Source organism: Notolabrus celidotus, chromosome 2 (genome assembly GCF_009762535.1).
Source record: "Notolabrus celidotus isolate fNotCel1 chromosome 2, fNotCel1.pri, whole genome shotgun sequence".
Taxonomy (NCBI): domain Eukaryota; kingdom Metazoa; phylum Chordata; class Actinopteri; order Labriformes; family Labridae; genus Notolabrus; species Notolabrus celidotus.
In genome coordinates this window covers 13,996,351-14,014,930 of record NC_048273.1, presented here as the reverse complement: position 1 = coordinate 14,014,930, position 18,580 = coordinate 13,996,351, and the positions used below count along the sequence as shown (strand labels likewise).

General features: G+C 38.3%; 1 protein-coding gene across 1 annotated transcript; it reads right to left on the bottom strand.

Annotated features, from left to right (window-relative positions):
- Window positions 1-7,998: 7,998 nt before the first annotated feature.
- LOC117804789 (cyclic AMP-responsive element-binding protein 3-like protein 3-A) lies at window positions 7,999-16,145 on the bottom strand. Its single transcript, XM_034673158.1, has 10 exons — window positions 15,922-16,145; window positions 15,432-15,548; window positions 15,005-15,245; window positions 14,573-14,706; window positions 12,686-12,796; window positions 12,487-12,593; window positions 10,720-10,788; window positions 10,473-10,557; window positions 9,787-9,880; window positions 7,999-8,688 (listed from the first exon to the last, which is right to left on the bottom strand). The coding sequence occupies exons 1-10, from the start codon at window positions 15,940-15,942 to the stop codon at window positions 8,372-8,374; spliced, it is 1,296 nt and encodes a 431-aa protein (XP_034529049.1). The 5' UTR covers window positions 15,943-16,145; the 3' UTR covers window positions 7,999-8,371.
- Between the last annotated feature and the right edge of the window lie 2,435 nt (window positions 16,146-18,580).

The window sequence follows — 18,580 nt, the reverse complement described above, 5'->3', positions numbered from 1 at the left end:
ATTATTCAAGCTTTCAAGCAAATGATGTAGAATGAGTCTACACGGGATGCACCTGACATTAATTTTCACAGGTTGTGTACAAACCACTTTTCATCTTCTTCATGTCATTAGGCAGATGTGAAGAACAGTGATGCTGTGATCAGAATTTGCTTGATGGCATTGGTAAATGCTCTGGCTGATTGAAAGTGGGCTGACCTAATTAGCATATCATGCTCCTTTCCATTCCTGTCTTTTTGTCCTGCCATGCGATTCCAACACGAGTTCTAACAATCACAGCCCTTCATCAAAATGAACATAATTGTTCATTTACTTCTAAAGCTCCTTTCAATGACAGTAAAACCATGACGTATTATATATATATACACAGTCAGGTGGATCATGTACACCAGATAGACAGTTATCCTAGGCAGGTGGAACATTTGTAATGATCTGTTGGTGGGTCAAAATAGGTTCAGATCTGAAGAAAGACAAGTACAGAACAGACTGCCTCTGGTCCAAATTTAAGTATCTTTTAAATTGCTGGAACAATGTCATGCTTCTCTCTTTTCCCCAAAGAGGCAGCACATTCCTTCTAAAGCATTCAGGGGGTCATTGAAGTTGTCTTTATACACATTTTACCCTTATTTGGTCTTATATGAGGAAAAGTAACAGTGTAGTGTAACATAAGCTATCTTTATCAGCTGACTGACCCAAGAATTCTGAGTGTCATTCCCACTGACTGTACATCAAGCGGACAATGCTCCTACCACTGTGAGATGTTAAGTCAAAATACCGCCTCAGTGGGTGCTGACATATTGTGTCGATGGTACTAAAGGCATGTGTAGAAGGGATCTAGCTAGTGGAGCATCTTAGAGCAAAAACATATTGTAATGGAAATTAACTGATTATTTTAGTCGTGTTTGTTATAATTTGTATTGCCGTTTCTCCTTCGCTCTGCTAATTGGGCAAAGAATGCTGTAGGAACTAGCGTTTGTCAACAGAGCTGTCAATCAAGCATTTTATTTACATCTAATAACTCATTTAAACTTCTCGGGAAAATGAACACTTATACAAAAACCAGTAAGATAACAACAGACAGCTATGACAGAGAACATGTTTGAGAAAAACTGATTTGATCTTTATTTTCATTTTCTAGTCATGTTCCATCTGTGGTAATGGAGGCGAGCTTTAAGAACTATACTGCAGCCAGTCACCAGAGGGAGCTCTAGAAGTTATGACTCCTGTTGAGATAGATATTCTTTATACACTCCACCACAGGGTTGTAGAAAATATAATTTAGTTTCAAGTTGGGGTTACAAGAGTTATCCCAGTTGTTGATTATGCCAGACTGAGTGCAGTGAGTGATCTAACTGTTAATGAGGGGACATCTGTTTCAGATAATATTGCATTGATCCATGCCTACCTGACCCATGAGAGATGATGTGTCTGACTATTCATTTATCCTGTTTGACAGCATCCTAAAACAGAGAGATGATCAGATGGATATGCTTTAATGTCTTTTTTGCCTCTCCGTTGAAAACAAGCAAAGTTTGTTATCTTGCCCCAGCGGAGCCAGAGATAAGGTCGGCTGAATACAGACATATTTTTAATGGCAAAATAATCTCATATTAGGGCGAACTGCTGCCAGTTTACACAGCTGGCCTTGGGCTGGCAGCTGGGATCCCCTTGAGAATGATAGGCATTCAGGATAACAAAAAAAGAAAAAAAAAGATTGTCATCTGTAGGGTTAATTTGTTGTTGGCCTTATTCTGGGGATGTAAATCTACTGTGACGCATTCATCCATGACTAAAAACATCCACATTCTTTTAATAAATGCTTTTTTCTAACTTAATTTACAATTCTTAGCCATGTCTCTCTGTCCTTGAAATTGTTTGAACCAACTTGGCTGCTGGAAGACATTAATAGAAATGTGTAATGAATCTGTTTTCTTTTTCAACAGGCTATTCACACATTCATCTATAGACCTGTATCCATCCTTTCTGTCATTGAGAACATCCTTGAGAAAACAGTGGCTTTTCAATCTTGTGACCATCTTCGTAACAACAGTTCATTTCAGGATTTAGCACTACAACAGCAATGTTTAAGGCCATTAATTCAGAGTGTACTTCTTATGCATCAGATCAATCTTAATTTGTATCTGTTAATTATTCTGTCTCAGTGTATGTGATTGTACACAAATCAATGGATAGCTGAAAGACTTTGAGATAAAGTTGCTGGTTGGAGTAAAAATATGTTTTCTTTACTGTTGTCGTCATTCTCATAAAGATATTCTTATTTTGTACATTAAATGATACAAGCATGGACTGAATGAAAGCATGGACTCATCTATGAATATCACATTCGAACAATATCGTACATACGCAGCTTTACATAACTTGTAAATACTGCACTTAAACATTACACACTTTGTACACTAATACAAATTGTACTGGTTCAAATACAGGAATGAAGTGAACACAGTCACTGCACTGAAAAACTCTAATCCTTTTGTGTCTACTTTGAAATCAGCAGCGCTAACCCACATATTAGTTCAGTGCATTTATTGTGACAGAATCTAACAACTCAATGTTTTTGCAGTTCTATAATTAGCAGAAAGTGCCACTTAGCTTACAAGCAAAGCTTCGCAAGGCAGAAAGAGATGAAAGAGAAATGTGGCTGGAATTATTGGCTTACAATAACTAAAGCATATTCTGCCCATACACTGTATTTAATATTGACATCTCACTGAGTCATCCGTAGATTTCCGAAATGGAGTTTTGAAGTCCAAAGATGGCGGTCACCATATTGAAAATGCTGACTCAATTTACGGTTGAGATGACCTAAGAGTCAAGTTGGATAAACCCCTAATTATGCCTCATAATGCAAAACTCTTAACCTGAATACCTTAATAACAAATTTGTTTGAAAATGAATCCATTGATCCATCAGTATGTAGAAAGAAAAGAGAAATAGGTCATTCAGGTCAAAGCCATATTTCATGCCAGGCTGTAAATATGTTTATTCTTGCTGTAAAGATTTGCTTTTTAACAATAGAGCTTCCTGAGCTCTTGATCCAGCTTCAAGTGGACACTCAAAGAACAGCAGTTTTAAGCACCTCTGCACCCACTTCCTTTTTCAACATCAGAGGTTGCTGCCTGATCCTCATACAGTGTCTGTATCATGATACATCTGTGTCACATGACTAAACTGACAAATGAGAAATTATGGATGTTTTTGTGTTTCAAATACATGGACCAGACATGACCGAGTAGTTCCTTGAGCACCTCCTCTTTTTGCATTTCTCGTACGGGATAGAAATAAAGTAACGTTGGTTCAACATGTCGATCAAAGGCTCAAAGGTATAGAGTCTCCTCCTCCTCCTTATTGTCAGACCTTGGGACGATCTCAGTATCCAGGGTGTTATTAACACCATGAGATTTCTCAAACTTCACCGGGTTCTCCAACAATGCATAGATCGTGCTCATCATTGCTCATCCAGAGCAGTGATGACATCGTACTGCTTAAAGCCATCTTCACCAACTCCTAGTGTCATCCTAGTGGACCACACAAACTTCTTGCAGTGTATGACACTCCTGATATTGGTATTGATTTGAAACCATGTTCTCAATAAATAACATAACATCAGGGGAACTTTATAAATCTGTTTCTTTTATGAATAGTAAGTCTTCTCAGCACTTCAAAGTTAGTCACAGAGTTCTCCTTAACAGCAAGGAGATACTGCATCACCTCCTTATGTTATGCAGACCGTACTCACTAATAATCACCAATGAAGCAAGATAACACAGGTGAATAAAATATGTCCAAAGTGAAACAAAGTAGCAGAACTATGTCTCATCTTTGATTTTCTTGGTTTGTTTCTGTTGTTTTAATAGCTCTCTGTAGAGACCGTGCTTTTACTATTTGTGAAAAAATTACATACATAGTGTGACACCGTTATTTAAAGAGCTATTGATTTTTTAGACTCTATTTTAGTGTCAAGTGGTGCCTCCAGCTCCTGAGTAACACAGTGCCCGGTAATGAAACCTATATTTGTTTGCATTGTGTGTGTTTGTGAATAAGATGTGAGTTGACTCACACACAGCACCTTCACCCAAATGAACCTTTTTCACACACGCCTGAGCTGAATATTCTGTTTTGTTTGTAGCAATTATGTTGCTCGCTGAAAGGCTATACCCTTGCATCTGAGTGTTTTAAAGATAACAATGAGAAAATTAATCCTTAACAGATGTTCATTAAAGGGAACCTTTCTATGTGTGAAAATTTGAAACGTGTATTTACGACACTATAATAAATGAATTCTAGATTAAAGCACTTGACTGTTTTAAATATGGTTAGCAGTAACATTAAAAACTAAAATAAATTGTATATCATTTAACCCTTTATTTTCAATGGAAACATGCAAATTCAAAATAAAAGATATTAAAGAAGTTATTACAATCGATACACTTATACTAATCTACCTTTAGGGAACAAAAAATATAGGCAGCAAAATGTTTTCGTCAAATAATCTTTACTATTCTTAAAGGGAAGAGTTACAGACATGGTCTCTATAATAAGTTTTAACCTCCTCCACAGTCCTCGTCGCAGGGGTCATCGTTTCGATTCCCGGCTGGTCGACCATTTCCTGTATGTCTTCCCCCGCTCTCTACTCCCCACATTTCCTTTCTCTCTTCAGCTGTCCTATAAAATAAAGGCAAAAAGGCCAACACATATAACTTAAAAAAAAAAAATCTAGGGGAGACGCTTCAAAAAACAATAATTCAATAAACTACATTTGATAGATTGATTGCAATTTGGTTTAATGGTTTCATGTAAAGCTTGTTGTTTCTAACTGAAAATAGTGCAGAGACAACACATCAAATGTTGAAACTGAAAAATGTTAGTTTAAGAGAAAATATGCTAATTTTGGGGTTGGATGCCATCAACATAATTCAGAAAGTTGGGACAGGGGCAACAAAACACTGACATAGTTGTGTAATGCTAACTGAGTAGGTTCATTTGTATCATGTTGTAACTTGACTGGGTTCACATTTAAAATGAGCTGATGTTTTTCACGGAAACAAAAGTTCAGTTTCAACATTTGATTTGCTGTCTGCACTTATTTCACTTAAATATAAGGTTTAAATGATTTTAAATGTCACTGCAGGCTTACCCAATTCATTTGCATAATTAGTTAATCACTAAAAAGCTCCAACTACATTTTACACCTCCTGCAGGTATTACTATTTTTCATTCATATGGTAACATAAACTTACTTTATGTTGGAGACTGAAGTTAACATCATGGCTCAGTTCCTTTGCGACAGTACAACATTGTTTTGAAATATTCATTTAAAATTCTCAGGTCTTAAGGTCTCAATACAATATGCACATCACATCAAAAAAGACCAAAGCAGTGGAACATAACAACAACATAAATTGCTCAAACACTTCTCTGAGTGATATATTGATTTAACTCTGTGCTTTCAAGCCTAATTGTGATTAGGCTTTTTAATTCCCTCCTCATTCATCTGAAATTGGACAAACAATTTTGTTAATAAAAAAAGTTTCTTGTTGCTCAGGAATCACTAAGTTTATCCAGGCCCATTAGACCTGGAAAGGAAAAGTCCATGGGTAGATTAAAGGAGAGACGAGTAGTCTCTTTGATAAACACTCAGTCGTCCCATCATTCCTTTAGGACTTAGTGATCTCAGTGGGAGCCGATTTCTGCAGAGAGCCCACTCGGCTCCGTGGGGAATCAGTTAATCAAAGCGTCTGGTCGTGTTGCCTATTTTCAAGAGACTTTCAGCCTGATTGGAAGAAAACAGGACAAAGTCAATTAAAAAGGGGAACAGGGGGACAGTAGTGGTCAGAGGATAAGGGAAGAAGAGTTAGCCACCTCATGCATCAACAGTTTATTCTTTGTTTATGGCAGCTTCATCCCATAAACATAATACATTCAATAAAGAGACTTAAGTTAATTACACAGTATTTGATTTTATATTAGTGTTTTTTAAATTAAAGAATACACAGTCCCTGCTGCAGAAAGCTGATACTAAGTTCAGTATTTACATAAAAACCAGAAACAAGCCCGGAGGAGAGTCAGCTTATAATGCCTTTGAAATGGACAATTAATTGTTTTGCAGTGCTTGAACACATAAAGCCCTCTGGAAACATAATATACTCATTCAGTAATTACAAATACAACCAAAATGAGAACTCAATGCCTAATAAACGTTAATGCTTTAACCACAACAGTGAGACTGTTTACAGTTTTAAATCAAAAGTTGTAAATTATTTGAGTAGAAAAAACAAAGAAAAATAGAGGAGGTACAAAAGTTAAAAGAATGGTAGTCAGGGTATTAGACACTGTCAATCATTCAACAAGAACTTGGGTTGAGAAAAGTTCAACAGCTTCAGATTAGTTGAAAAATGTTCTTGTATGAAAGAGCCTTGATTTACATGTTCATATGTTATGAAACACAAACCTGCTTTTGAAAACATATTCATCGTTGATAAAATGTTTTAAGATCACATTTTGAAATAAAAAGGAAGAAAAAAACAGTGATCACAAAATGTGTGTTCTTTAGACCTTGAGAAAAGTGTTTGATAAACTCACAAGTCAGGGTCATTTACAAACATTAAAAAAATGCAAAGTTTTCTATTGATGTATTTATTTGGGGAAAACGGCAGTTTTGTCTTTATTATAAAGGGGAGTTTGTTAGGAGAATAGGAAAGGTTTGGAAATAAATTTTGGGATGAAATGTAACAAAGGGCTTGGGTTTAGATCAGAGGTAAAGCTTTGGTACACTGGGTGTACAATCTACCATCTAACATGGCTCCAAAAGTACTCCACTTTAACGCTCCTGTTTGGAGTGTGTAACTGGTTATGAAACAGACGTGAAATTAAAACAGTTGCCTCTATATGACCTGCAAAGCAGAGACAATTAGAAAGAAGATTAACCATTTTTACACGGTTATTTTTTCATTATAAATGCTGCTGCAAAAAAGGCAAAGGTTGACAATGAGGGGTAAATGTGACTGTTCCGAGAAGGCAGGGTGAATTTCTCTGAATCTCTTTCCCATGTGAAGAGGCTTTAGTTCTTGTAGCAGCAGCTGCTGGTTGGACTCCTGGCCATGAACATTTGCTGCATGTATCCTTTCATTCTCTGCTCCACACATTTCATGTCTCTTTTCAGCTGTCCTTTTGCCCCCAGTCTGCAGAAACTGTAGCCTAGCTTGCGTCCTGTTTCTCCTGCAGCACGGTCACGTGACTGAAAATTATGAATAATGTCACAAAAATCCTTAAGAAAAGCAGCACTAAAAACACATGTGCAGGACAATGTAAGTTTAGAGAATGAAGCTATCACTTTGTCCACATGGTTCGCTGAAATCAACACAAACCAAAAGTTCCTCATAGGTGCTGTAAGGAACCATTTATTTTTGATAGAGGTGGGGGTTATTCTGCTGTTTTTAGTTCTTCTCCTTCATAAAACAAGTTCTGCAGCCTCTATACTGGATACTTTCATCAAATAATTCTATCTCCCACTCTCCTTTGAAGTCAGCCACAACCTGGAAATGTCAAACTTGGACCAATATGACCTCAAATATTAGGTATAGTTCTGGCCCTAGTGGCAGTGAGGTTAAGAACACTTTCATCCCCTCACAGTGTGGTCTGCTCTGACAAGTGAGTGAAAACTGTTGAAATAAGCCACTGCTGGTCTGCAACCACGACATCCCCATGTCAGTTGTTGGAGCCTGAGTCATGAGATAAGAGGCCATCTGTCTCACCTTTGGCCCAGTTGTCTGTCCACCCAGTCTGTGTCCGCTCACATCAAACCTCCTGTACATGCCCTTTAAGAAACAGCTTGTCTAGACACTGGATCATGTATTTAGAGGGAAGCTGAGTTTTAATGAATAAAGCTTCAGAACATAATGGAGAATAAAACCATTGAATTTTTAAGTCAACAGATTTAGTTTTTTAACTTTTATTTAAGGTAGTTTATCCACAAACAAATCAAAACAAATCAAATTGATCATTCTAAAAACATGCTTAAAATATGCTTCAACAATTTGCAAACAATCAGTTCAGATTAAGACACATCACAGCTCTATTTACCCAGTTTTTAAAAGTGTCAAACATACTTTAAACACATACTATCAAAGAAAAGATACACAGTTTATATTAAGAGGCTACTCCAAGCTCAGAGCCAATCCTTTTTCTGATATAAAACAGTATCACAAAGCAGACTTTACATATATTGAATTCAAAACAGGAATGATTCAAAGCTAATTTCCCTGTAAGTGTAAACAGCAGATTCAGATTCCCTGGAGGACCATGTGTGAAGAGGACGGTTTAGAGAGCTTATGTAGATATCATTCATTATTTTATTTTACATGTCATCAGCATGTGGTCTCAGCCTGGCAGAGCGCTGGGGATCCAAGGTCACAGTGGCTATGTGACCAGTGATGGGGTCCACATGGAAATTACTCATTATTTCTTCCTGGCTGCGGTTCAAAGACGTAGCTTCCAAATCAGGCTGATCCTGGTTCATCCCCATCTTTCCCATCCGTGCAGTAATATCATCCAACCCTTCGTCTCCTGGGAAATACTGGTGCAGAGGCTCTGACTTCTCTTCTGCAGAGAAGGGAGGCTCGATTATGTGAAGCACACGGGAGGCCTGAAGGTTCTGTAGGGACCGTGACTGGACTATGAGGGAAGAACACACAGAGACAAGACAGAAAACTTAAATCACCTGTGGCTATGCGGCTGTGTGTGTTTACTTTAAGTCCCCGTATTCAGTATTTCAAATCTTTTCAGTTTTAACATCTTTATATTTTATCTTTGCAGTGTCCCACATTTTTTGGAATGTAGTTGTATTTTTTGATAACTAAACCACTCCAATAACACTTAAAGATAACCTTTCACACATGCAAAACTACATCATACTCTGAAATAAACTGGTTAATAAATGTTAAATACTACTTATTACCCTTCTGGGTTAAACATGTAACTCTGATTGGTCAAAATCCCAAAACAACAGTGATAAATTCTCAACAGCAAAAGCCACGCCAGGGATACCTGATCACACGTATCATATCAAATCAGTCCATTTAAAGCAACCCGGCACATTTCACCTCAGCTTGTTAACACAGTGTCGAAAAAAAGTTTGTTTGTTTGTTTGTTTTTTGACCTTGCTCCCATTACAAAGTGAAATAATTACATATGTTGCCTATTGTGGGAATTTGACAGGTCCGGAACTTTTAGCCAAAGCTATGTGTCCCTCTTTTAGGTGGCTGGTTTTAAGAGCAACAAATGTGATCTCTCCCTATAATTGTTATGGGATCCTCTTACATAGCAAACTGCGCGACAGTCTGTAACTGCATAAGTGCAGCATTGTTTGCCTTTTTCAAGGCTGTCACACAGACCAAGGGAACAAATCAACTCTGGTGTTGTTGGTGTTGTGCAAATCAGAGCTGGCATCACAACAACAAGCTGACATTGGTTGGGTTTGTATCAATACGGATAATAATAAAGTAGCTAAAGGTAAGATATCCAAGGTATTTGATGGAGCAATAGTTAAGTAATCATAAATATTAAACTGAATTTGTCCTCTGTGTATCTTTACATTTTTAAGCTGCCATCAAATCCTCAGATGTTTGGAGCATGTTGTGAAGCTCTGCAGGCAAGGACCTTCCCAACAGCAGGTTAGACTGCAGTTCAAACAAGCTCCTCTGCTGTGACAAGGAGCTGCTGGATTAGTCGGCAGGCGGCTTCACAAAGCTGTTTGGTCTGAAGGTTACTCACTTCTGACTGGACTGAAGTCCCCCTGGCTGACCTTGGTGTCTGAGAAAGGCTTGAGGCTGGGGAACAGGATTAGGGAGAAGGACAGCAGGAGCACCTAAGAACGAGGAAAAACAAACAAGAAAATCAACAGAGGTAGACGAAGTGTGTTCGATAAAGGATGCTCATGGGTGAAAAACATCATTTTTTGACACTGAGGTTAAAGAAAACTGTGTTTGAAAGCCTGTGTGTTCTATTTTGTGGAACTTTTCAATGGTTTACAGTTGGGTTATTTCCCCCTGCGAATATTATTTGTGGTTGCATTGTTCAGATGAAAAAGTAATCATTTTATAACTGTGCTCTTTCTTGAGAAGCAAAGCACTCTCTGTGGAAAGTTCTTGTTTTGTTTTGTTCAAAAGCAGAATTTTTTAAGTTCTTCTCCCTCACATTGCTTCGGTGATCATGCTGTTTCCCATTGAATGGAAAAAAGTAACAAACAGCTTCTGTTCAGACTCTATGTCTGTGCCTTCATGCATCCTTTAGCTGCCTTGTCCATTGTGCACATATCTATGTTGGCCTTTCTCCATGGCTAATCAGGCTACAGCAGTGTTTTCTTTTTCATCCACTCTGAAGATGGGTCATATGAAGCATCTGTGCAGTTTGTTTATCTGCCCAACACACACACACAGATACACTGGTGACATCCATACCAGTACACATGTCCCAGTCTGGGCTGGCTTGTTAGTTGTATTCATGATCAGAGCCTGCAGCCTGCGCAGCTGATCCATTAGTGACCTGGAGATGGGGTAAAAAGAAAAAAAAAAACAGGGAAAGGTAGACTTGAGTAACTGTTCGAACAAAGCTTTAAAGGAACATAAGAGCGAGTGAGCGAGAAGCACTTTCTGTTTGGAAGAAATGTTAGAAATGGAAGAACAAGTCCCTTTAAAAAACACTCACATGTTGCATTTCTCCAGCTGGGACACTTTCCTCTGCAGCTCATGGTTGTGTGCATTGCAGGTGGCCATCCTGGAGGAGACAACACATAAGAGGGAGGCAGACAAAGAAAGAAGAACAAGGTGAGACTCACACACAAAGAAAAATATAAAAACCTAAGTTATTTAGAAATAGCAAAAACATTTGTTCAAACTTTTTCATTCCTTTCAGCAATGTTAACAAAGTTATCAAGGAAAAGTTTAACCCTATAACACTATCGCCGGATGATTTTCACCCGAGCAAACACATTTACATGATTTTCATTATGTTGCGTTTGTCTGAGTGTCATTGGTCCCTGGGTAGCTTCAGCATTGTCTTTGACGTCTTTGAAGGTGTGGGTGTTTCTATACTCCAAAATCTGCTTTTTCCTACAGGTACGTGTTCGGGTGATTTTCAGCCTTTTTTGTTTCTCTCTCCTGCAGCTGTTTGTGTGTCAAGGAGACTGTGCCTTCACCAGGGAAGTCTCAAATGTCCCAGGAATGGATGGACCAAACACCAAGTTTACAGGTTTATCATTTTTTGATTTAGGAATTTTTGGTCCCGAATTGCAAATTTTTCAGTAATTTTGGAGCATTTTTATAGGGTCCCCCCAATGATAATTTTTTTTCATTTTGTTAGACAAGGCACACTTGAAATAAAAGAACCCTACTCTAATTTCTCATGTATCATCATATTTTGATACATTTTGATGACAAGTACTTTTTATTAGGCATATTATATCGAGTAAAAACCACCCAGCCTTAGTGATGGTGTTACTAATTTTAGCAAATTTTGTTCTCAGCACCAAAGCAACCAGGTTGAAAATTAATCCCATACAAAAATGCAAAAGAGTTGCTCAAATGTCCACTTGAGGCCGGCTTCAAAACCCAAGCTATCCCCATTCACGTGCCCAAAGTAGAATGAAACATGTTTAAAGTCTGGTACAAAAATGGTTTGGGTCTGAATAGTGCATTTATTTTGTATGAAGAGTGAATATTTTCATTATTCAATTATTATGATCATACTGAGTCCAAGAGTTATGCATACATTTTACACAAATAGGGGCATAGCCTATTTGACAGACAGGTGGGGTCATTGTAGCTGTTTGCCAGGAGGCTTGAGGCCTCAGCTCCACCTCTTTGCCTGTTTCTGGATTGATCAGTAGTTAGGTTGAGTCAGCAATTCCAATAAGGTGACTGCCATCAGAGCTTCAAGAAACCAATGAGTGACATCGCAGAGACTTCATGTTATCTACAGTCTTTGATGATACCTGCTCAGGATGAGTTTTTTCTCACTCATGATGAAATTATTTAAAGTGGCATACATGTGATTTTGCACATTTTACATAAGTTCTTAAAAATTTTTACATGCTGCAACAAATTTTCCAAAACACTTTGAACAAAATGTCTGTCATCAGCTGACTATTCAAACACACATGGCAAAGCCCCTGCCCACTAATATATTATAGTTGACTATGTAATACTGTCATTTAGACAGATAATAAAATGAGAGATTAGTTGATGACAGTAGCAGATCCCCCACTCCCAGATTTCAGCAATAAAACCTTTACATAATGGAACAGGCCAAAGCATTTACTTTTAAGGAGAGAGGCCTTGTGGGTAGTCCGATTGTATAAAGCCAATTGGGAAAATGATCTTAAGGTAAAGCTTGTGTTAAATTACGGTTAATGTTGATATTCAAAATCATTCTAATAATCATTATTTCTCATGTTATTCCTAAAGTTGGTCTTACCTGCTCTCCAGCCCATCAATATACTCCTTCTTCTTCTTCCTGCTCTCCTGGGCTGACTGCTTATTGCGAATCTTTCTGCGAATTTTCTTCAGAATCCTTTCTTCGTACTGATTGTCAGAGGAAGGAACTGGTTAGTTTAAAACCTCTGGGGGATAGACTCTTGGAGCTGATAGCTGTTTAGATATTGATTTCATTTTACCTTTGTTAAAGGTAACTGGCTGGGCAGATTCACCCCCTCCTTTGCTAAAAGCTTCTTCTCATCTTCATTGAGAATCAGCTCCTGAATGGACTGCTGGGATGGGTGTGGGGTCTGTTAGTGAGATATGAACATTAATATAAGAGACATAATAAGGGCTGTTTGATTACATTTTGTCCCCGCTACCACTCATCTTCCTGCGGCTCTTCTTCCAAAACATCTCTTTCCCCAGAGCTTCACAAGAAGACTTTAAATGAGTGCATACTATTAGGCCACATTCATCACTCTCATTTCATGGCAACCTCAAAGCAATTATGGTGGGAGAAGATGCATTCTGCCTCTCTCTACTTCATTTTATTAAACTGGTGTGCAAAGATGGGATCAATACCTAGGGTACGCTGCATCTGCACCACTGAGTACCCTCAAGTTTCAGGAACACTGACACATTATTCTTCTTGTGTATTCAGGTGATGGCCCCCTCTTTGAGGAATAATTTCTTCAGGAGATACATTTAAATATGCTGGCAGCTGTGTGGAGTTCTCATGACCTCTATGACCCATGCCTGTTGGGTTTTTCACAACCTCTTGCAAAATGTCATGTCTTGTCACAACAAGTGCTGTTCTTGTCCCAATGTCTATAAAAGAATCAGAACTGTTCTAAAACCATTTGAAATGTGAGATAAGTGTAGTTGAGATGCCAGGTATGTGTAAATTAAGTACCATTACTTATTTGCCTTTAAAAAATCTTCACTTCATCAAACATCAGTCCTTCTTAACAGCTTTAAACAAGACTTGCTTTTCATATAACTACGGATTTGATACAGCTGTCTGCTACAAGTAAATACTGTTTTAGAGCAAGGGTGAAGAGCTTATTTTAGATAATTTATCAAAGTATGACAGCAAACATAACAGTTTTTGAACACCACACTGGAAGAAAAAATAATGTAAACAATCTGCAAGACTTCTTTTTCGCAGCGTAGCAGGTATGTTGCCATTCCAGGTATTTAGAATAGACCTCCAGCTCATAAATACTGTCATGTATATTTTTTGCATCGCGCTTGATGATAAATAAAAATGGGTATGGTAATGGGTATCATGAAAGAAGTATTGGCATAGAAACAGCTCAGCATAGAGCTCTGCAGTCTTTAAAAACAACTAACAAAATTCTGGGAAATCAAGAAGAAAATCTTTGTCATCTGAATACAACTTTAAAAGATCCTCCTCTTCTCTCTGTCAGGATTTACAGTTAACAGGAAACTCAGTTGCATTCCAAACACCCCGCCCCTTGATGAGTCAATGGTTTCGAAGTGAGGTCACAAAATTGCAGCATATAAACAAGCACACAGGGTGCCTGTTTGACTCAGCCATTAGATTGTGCTATTGTTCTCCAAGTGGGCAGCCTATTTGATTCCAGTGGCCCATTGCCCAATGTCATACCCCACTTTCTCTCTCCAGTGTCCTATTCTATCTACTGTCCTATCTCTACAAAAAGGTATAAAATCACAACAGTAACATAAAAGAAAATAAATACACCCATAAACACACAAACATTTACTCCAGCCACTTTCAGGTTTTACATAAACCTACATTCACTTCTGGGGACAGGGCCAAACCATGACCATAACCACTGACCCAAAAATCAGCATTTTTACAGCTTCAACAGGACACACATTTACCCATAAGCATTCCCAAATCAACTGACCTCAAGTAAGGTTTGTGTTACTGTAAGTGACTTGCATTGTACAAACACACACAGAAAAACACACCCTAACTCACACAACAGGTACCATCAGGTGACTCCTGAGCATACAAAACAAGAAGCTGAAAACACCCATTCTATTCTCCTTCCCATAACTGTCAAAATGTACATAAAAGAATGGGGAGCACTTACTGGCTCTGGAGTGCCAGACAAAAGCAGGTCCTTGACAGTAAGAGGGAAGCCAGAGGACAGCTGGGGTCTTTGTACATCGGAGGGATATTGTGTGACTCTTGTCTTCCCTAATGGGAAGTTGAGGCCCCAACCATCTGCACACACAGACACAAATATATACACTTCAAAACACTTGAATGGTAACATATTCACTCATTTTCAACTTGCATTAGCAGTAATGTTCCTGCCTTGTTCTGCTGTGACTCAGCAGAGCCAGGGATTAATTTGGTTCAATGTGACAGATCATTGTCTACTTACGACTATGACTGGAATCTCTATTTAATTTAATGAAACCAGAATAAGATAATGATGTTATCAGACCAAGTGTGAAGAGAAAATCAGAAACATTTTCATTATAATGGATGCTTTTTTATATTAGAAAATGTGACTCACTGAGGTCAACAGAGACATTGGACTCCAGGGAAGCCTTGGTTTGTGGCCTACTGAAATACTGTGCTTCTTCAGGAGGGCTCTCAGGGCGCTGAGGGCTGTCCATCTGATCTGACGGGGGATCCTCACTGATCCCACTGTCACTGGGAGAAGGGGACCAGAGAGGAGAGCCTGTCACAGATTCACTTCCACTCAGGAGGGCGTTAAGGAAGTCATCGTCTGCCTGTTCAGATGGTTGCTGCATCTGCAAGGAGATAAACATAAGACCTGCAGAGCATGTCAAGGTGAAACTACACACTCTACTCAAAGCTAAAAGCTTATCCTTGCGTGTGTGTGTGTGTGTGTGTGTGTGTGTGTGTGTGTGTGTGTGTGTGTGTGTGTGTGTGTGTGTGTGTGTGTGAGATATGAGGGACTCCACAGTGTCACATACATTTGGGCCCTGAATTGGCCAGGTATGGTGGTTGCCATGGCGTCCGCTTTCTTCATGGCGGAGAATTCCATCATTTTGATCAAACAGCCAGTCAAGCAGTTCGATGCCATCACAGCCCTGAAATAAGATCACGACATTTCATCACAACGCAATACTGAGTCCATCATGCTTTTAGATGCAAAGAAAACAAAAATATGAAGGTTTCTCATGCCGTGACAACTGATTGCTTTTTTACTACCAACCTTTCACCATGACTTCACCTGAACACACTGTGCCGTACAACATGTTCCTCCTATCTGTCTACATATCTGTGAGTGTTGTGACCATTTTATTGTCCATTATTAAGTCATTCCAATGCCTACATGTATTACTCTATACATGTAGGTGTAAATTTAAATATTTGAAGTAGGTTTTAAATTTGCTGCCTGAACTTTACCCCAAATAACCCAAAGCTGAAATGCTATACTATAATAATGTGTTTTTTTTTTACCTGTTCTGGGTAGGACTCCATGGTTTGGTTGGATCACCACAGAAGCCTTCCAAGACAACAAAGATCCACCAAAAATAACCAGTTCGCTTTGTTGTAGCGTAGCTTTGTCTCTGTCCCTAAAGAGTCTCCCGGTATCTCTCAGCTCTTCTTTTTCTGATCCAAAGTCCAAACTCCAACACAACACACCCAGCCAACTCACTTTCATTGGCTAAGAGGAGATCTAATCTGATTGGTACTCATGAGTACACAGCTTAGGAACCTCACAAATTAGTCTGTCTGGAGACGGAGGATATGAAGGCTCCAGATGGAAAACACCAGGAGGGTCAAAGTGTGTTGTGTATTTTCCATTTATTTTTTTGATGGCTTATTGACATGTGGACAGCTCTGACCTTTGACTCACTTATATATGGACATAGAATGAAAAGGATCAAGAAAACATAAAAAAGGGTAATCCCACTGATTTGTAACAGTGCTGTTTGTAGAACTGATGCAAACACTAATGTTGGTTCCATTCATATTGGAAAAGGAAGTAACACTAAGTTATTTGGAAGAGGAAAAAAACCAAATAATTACACACAATTTCACATCAGGGTGACTAGACAGCCTTAACAAAAACTAGATTAGTAAGTGAATCATTAAATAGTAGTTTGGAATAAAGAAATGCACCCAGAGGTCTTTTTGAACTCTAATGAGTCTAAAGGATTACAACCATGAATGTACTGCAAAGTAGTCAATAAAAACATAATTACATGGGAACTGTTAGAAGCCTCTCTTTAAAATCTAGGCTCTCGGTCATTAGTTTGAGGGTCTAATTATTTTTGTTCAATTTATCTTTTCAAACCAAGAGTTACCTCAACAATTACTCCAAAACTAAATTACGCCTAAATGCTAAGTTATTTAAGGCTGAATTCTGATATAAAAAATGCAAATGGAACAAGACATCAGCTACAAAAAAGATTAGCAGTCTTGTAGTAGGTTTTCAAGTTTTGAGATTTTTCTTTTGCTTCATGTACTGTATATGGTAAATGCACTTGCGCCTATAGGACTTTTCTATTATATAGACATTTACCCATTCACATCACATTCATACATGGCTGCTATTGATGGGTACCATCAGTATTACTAACTAATCCCATTTATGTATCCACACGGGGGCAATTTGGGGTTCAGTGTCTTGCTCAAGGACATTTTGGCACATGAAAGAGGGAGCTGGGATTGAACAAGAGACAACCCATTTTTTCCACTAAGACCACAGCTGCCCTATGTGTTAAAGTTGTTTTAGTTGTGTTTCCACTTGGCTCTTAATGAATAGTTTGACATTTTGGTATTATGCACAATAATTTTTTGCACAGACTTTGATGAAACGATTTACATCACTTACATGTTTGTTCAGCAAGTATAACTACGGCTTGATTGGTTTAGCTTAGCTTAGCTGAACACAAACACAAACAACACAGAAGGGAAGCAAGTCTGGCCTTTTTAATATAACACAATCAGTCTTCCGGCACTATTGGAATTAAATTATTAACACTTTCAACATTTCAAATGGATTCAACCAATAAAGCATCACATTATTGAGTTTAATAAGTGCTTGTGGGCAGACTTGCTTATTTTTGGTTTAGCCCTGGCTAGCTTTTTGTCTGTTTGGGATGCTAGCTTTGCTTCTTATTGTGACTCAACATCCAGCCCAAAAGTTGCATTTTTTTCAACTCTTATCAAATAAGTCAACAAGCATATTTCCCCCAAATGGAAAGCTTTTCCTTTAAATCTGAAAATCACTTACGACTGTGAAAGTACCTTTACCAGTGTGACCACTAAAGATGAAGTTCATGCTAAAAATAGCCTACTTTGATAGCTTTAGTAGAAAAGAAGTCATCATAATCTTGCCTGCAAGGCACAAAATATGCCAGAACCTTGACATTCCACCAAAATCTCACCCTCACTTCTGCTTGAACCAGGTCACCACCAGTATCCTTCATTTATAGGAGTAACTGATGTTGAGTTTTGTAGTTAGAGATGGTAATAACTTTGTTTGACTTGGAGGCATGGATCTGCTGTTGGAGAGGCTGCTGCTGCTGCTGCTGCTGCTACTTACTGTATAGAATCACAAAGTAGAGTAGAAAATACATGTTAAATAACATGCAGTTGGAAGAGTGGCATTGCAGATGGCCATCCTGGAGGAGACAACACATAAGAGGGAGGCAGACAAAGAAAGAAGAACAAGGTGAGACTCACACACAAAGAAAAATATAAAAACCTAAGTTATTTAGAAATAGCAAAAACATTTGTTCAAACTTTTTCATTCCTTTCAGCAATGTTCACAAAGTTATCAAGGAAAAGTTTAACCCTAGAACACTATCGCCGGGTAATTATAACCCGAGTAACACATTTACATGATTTTCATTATGTTGCGTTTGTCTGAGAAAGAACAATACTCTAATTTATCATTTATCATCATATTTTGATACATTTTTAAATAACATGCAGTGGGAAGAGTGAACCTGTGTCATTTGAACAACCTTAGCAGGACATATGAACCAGAGTGGAGGCTGTGATGCAGTGTAAAAGTAAAGAAGGCCCTTAAAACACAGCCGCGCAATGTTCTAAGATTTGATGGATATGATAAGCTATAGCTGTCAGCTTACAGAGTGTTTTGCCT

What these genes read in the sequence shown, in the direction of transcription:
- LOC117804789 (XM_034673158.1), bottom strand. Translation starts at nt 15,942, where the DNA reads ATGGAGTCCTACCCAGAACAG. An exon ending in TGTCTGGCACTCCAGAGCCA is followed by an intron (nt 12,797 to 14,572) that starts GTAAGTGCTCCC and finishes TCTCACTAACAG; the next exon opens with ACCCCACACCCATCCCAGCA. An exon ending in CAGCTGGAGAAATGCAACAT is followed by an intron (nt 10,558 to 10,719) that starts GTGAGTGTTTTT and finishes CCCCATCTCCAG; the next exon opens with GTCACTAATGGATCAGCTGC.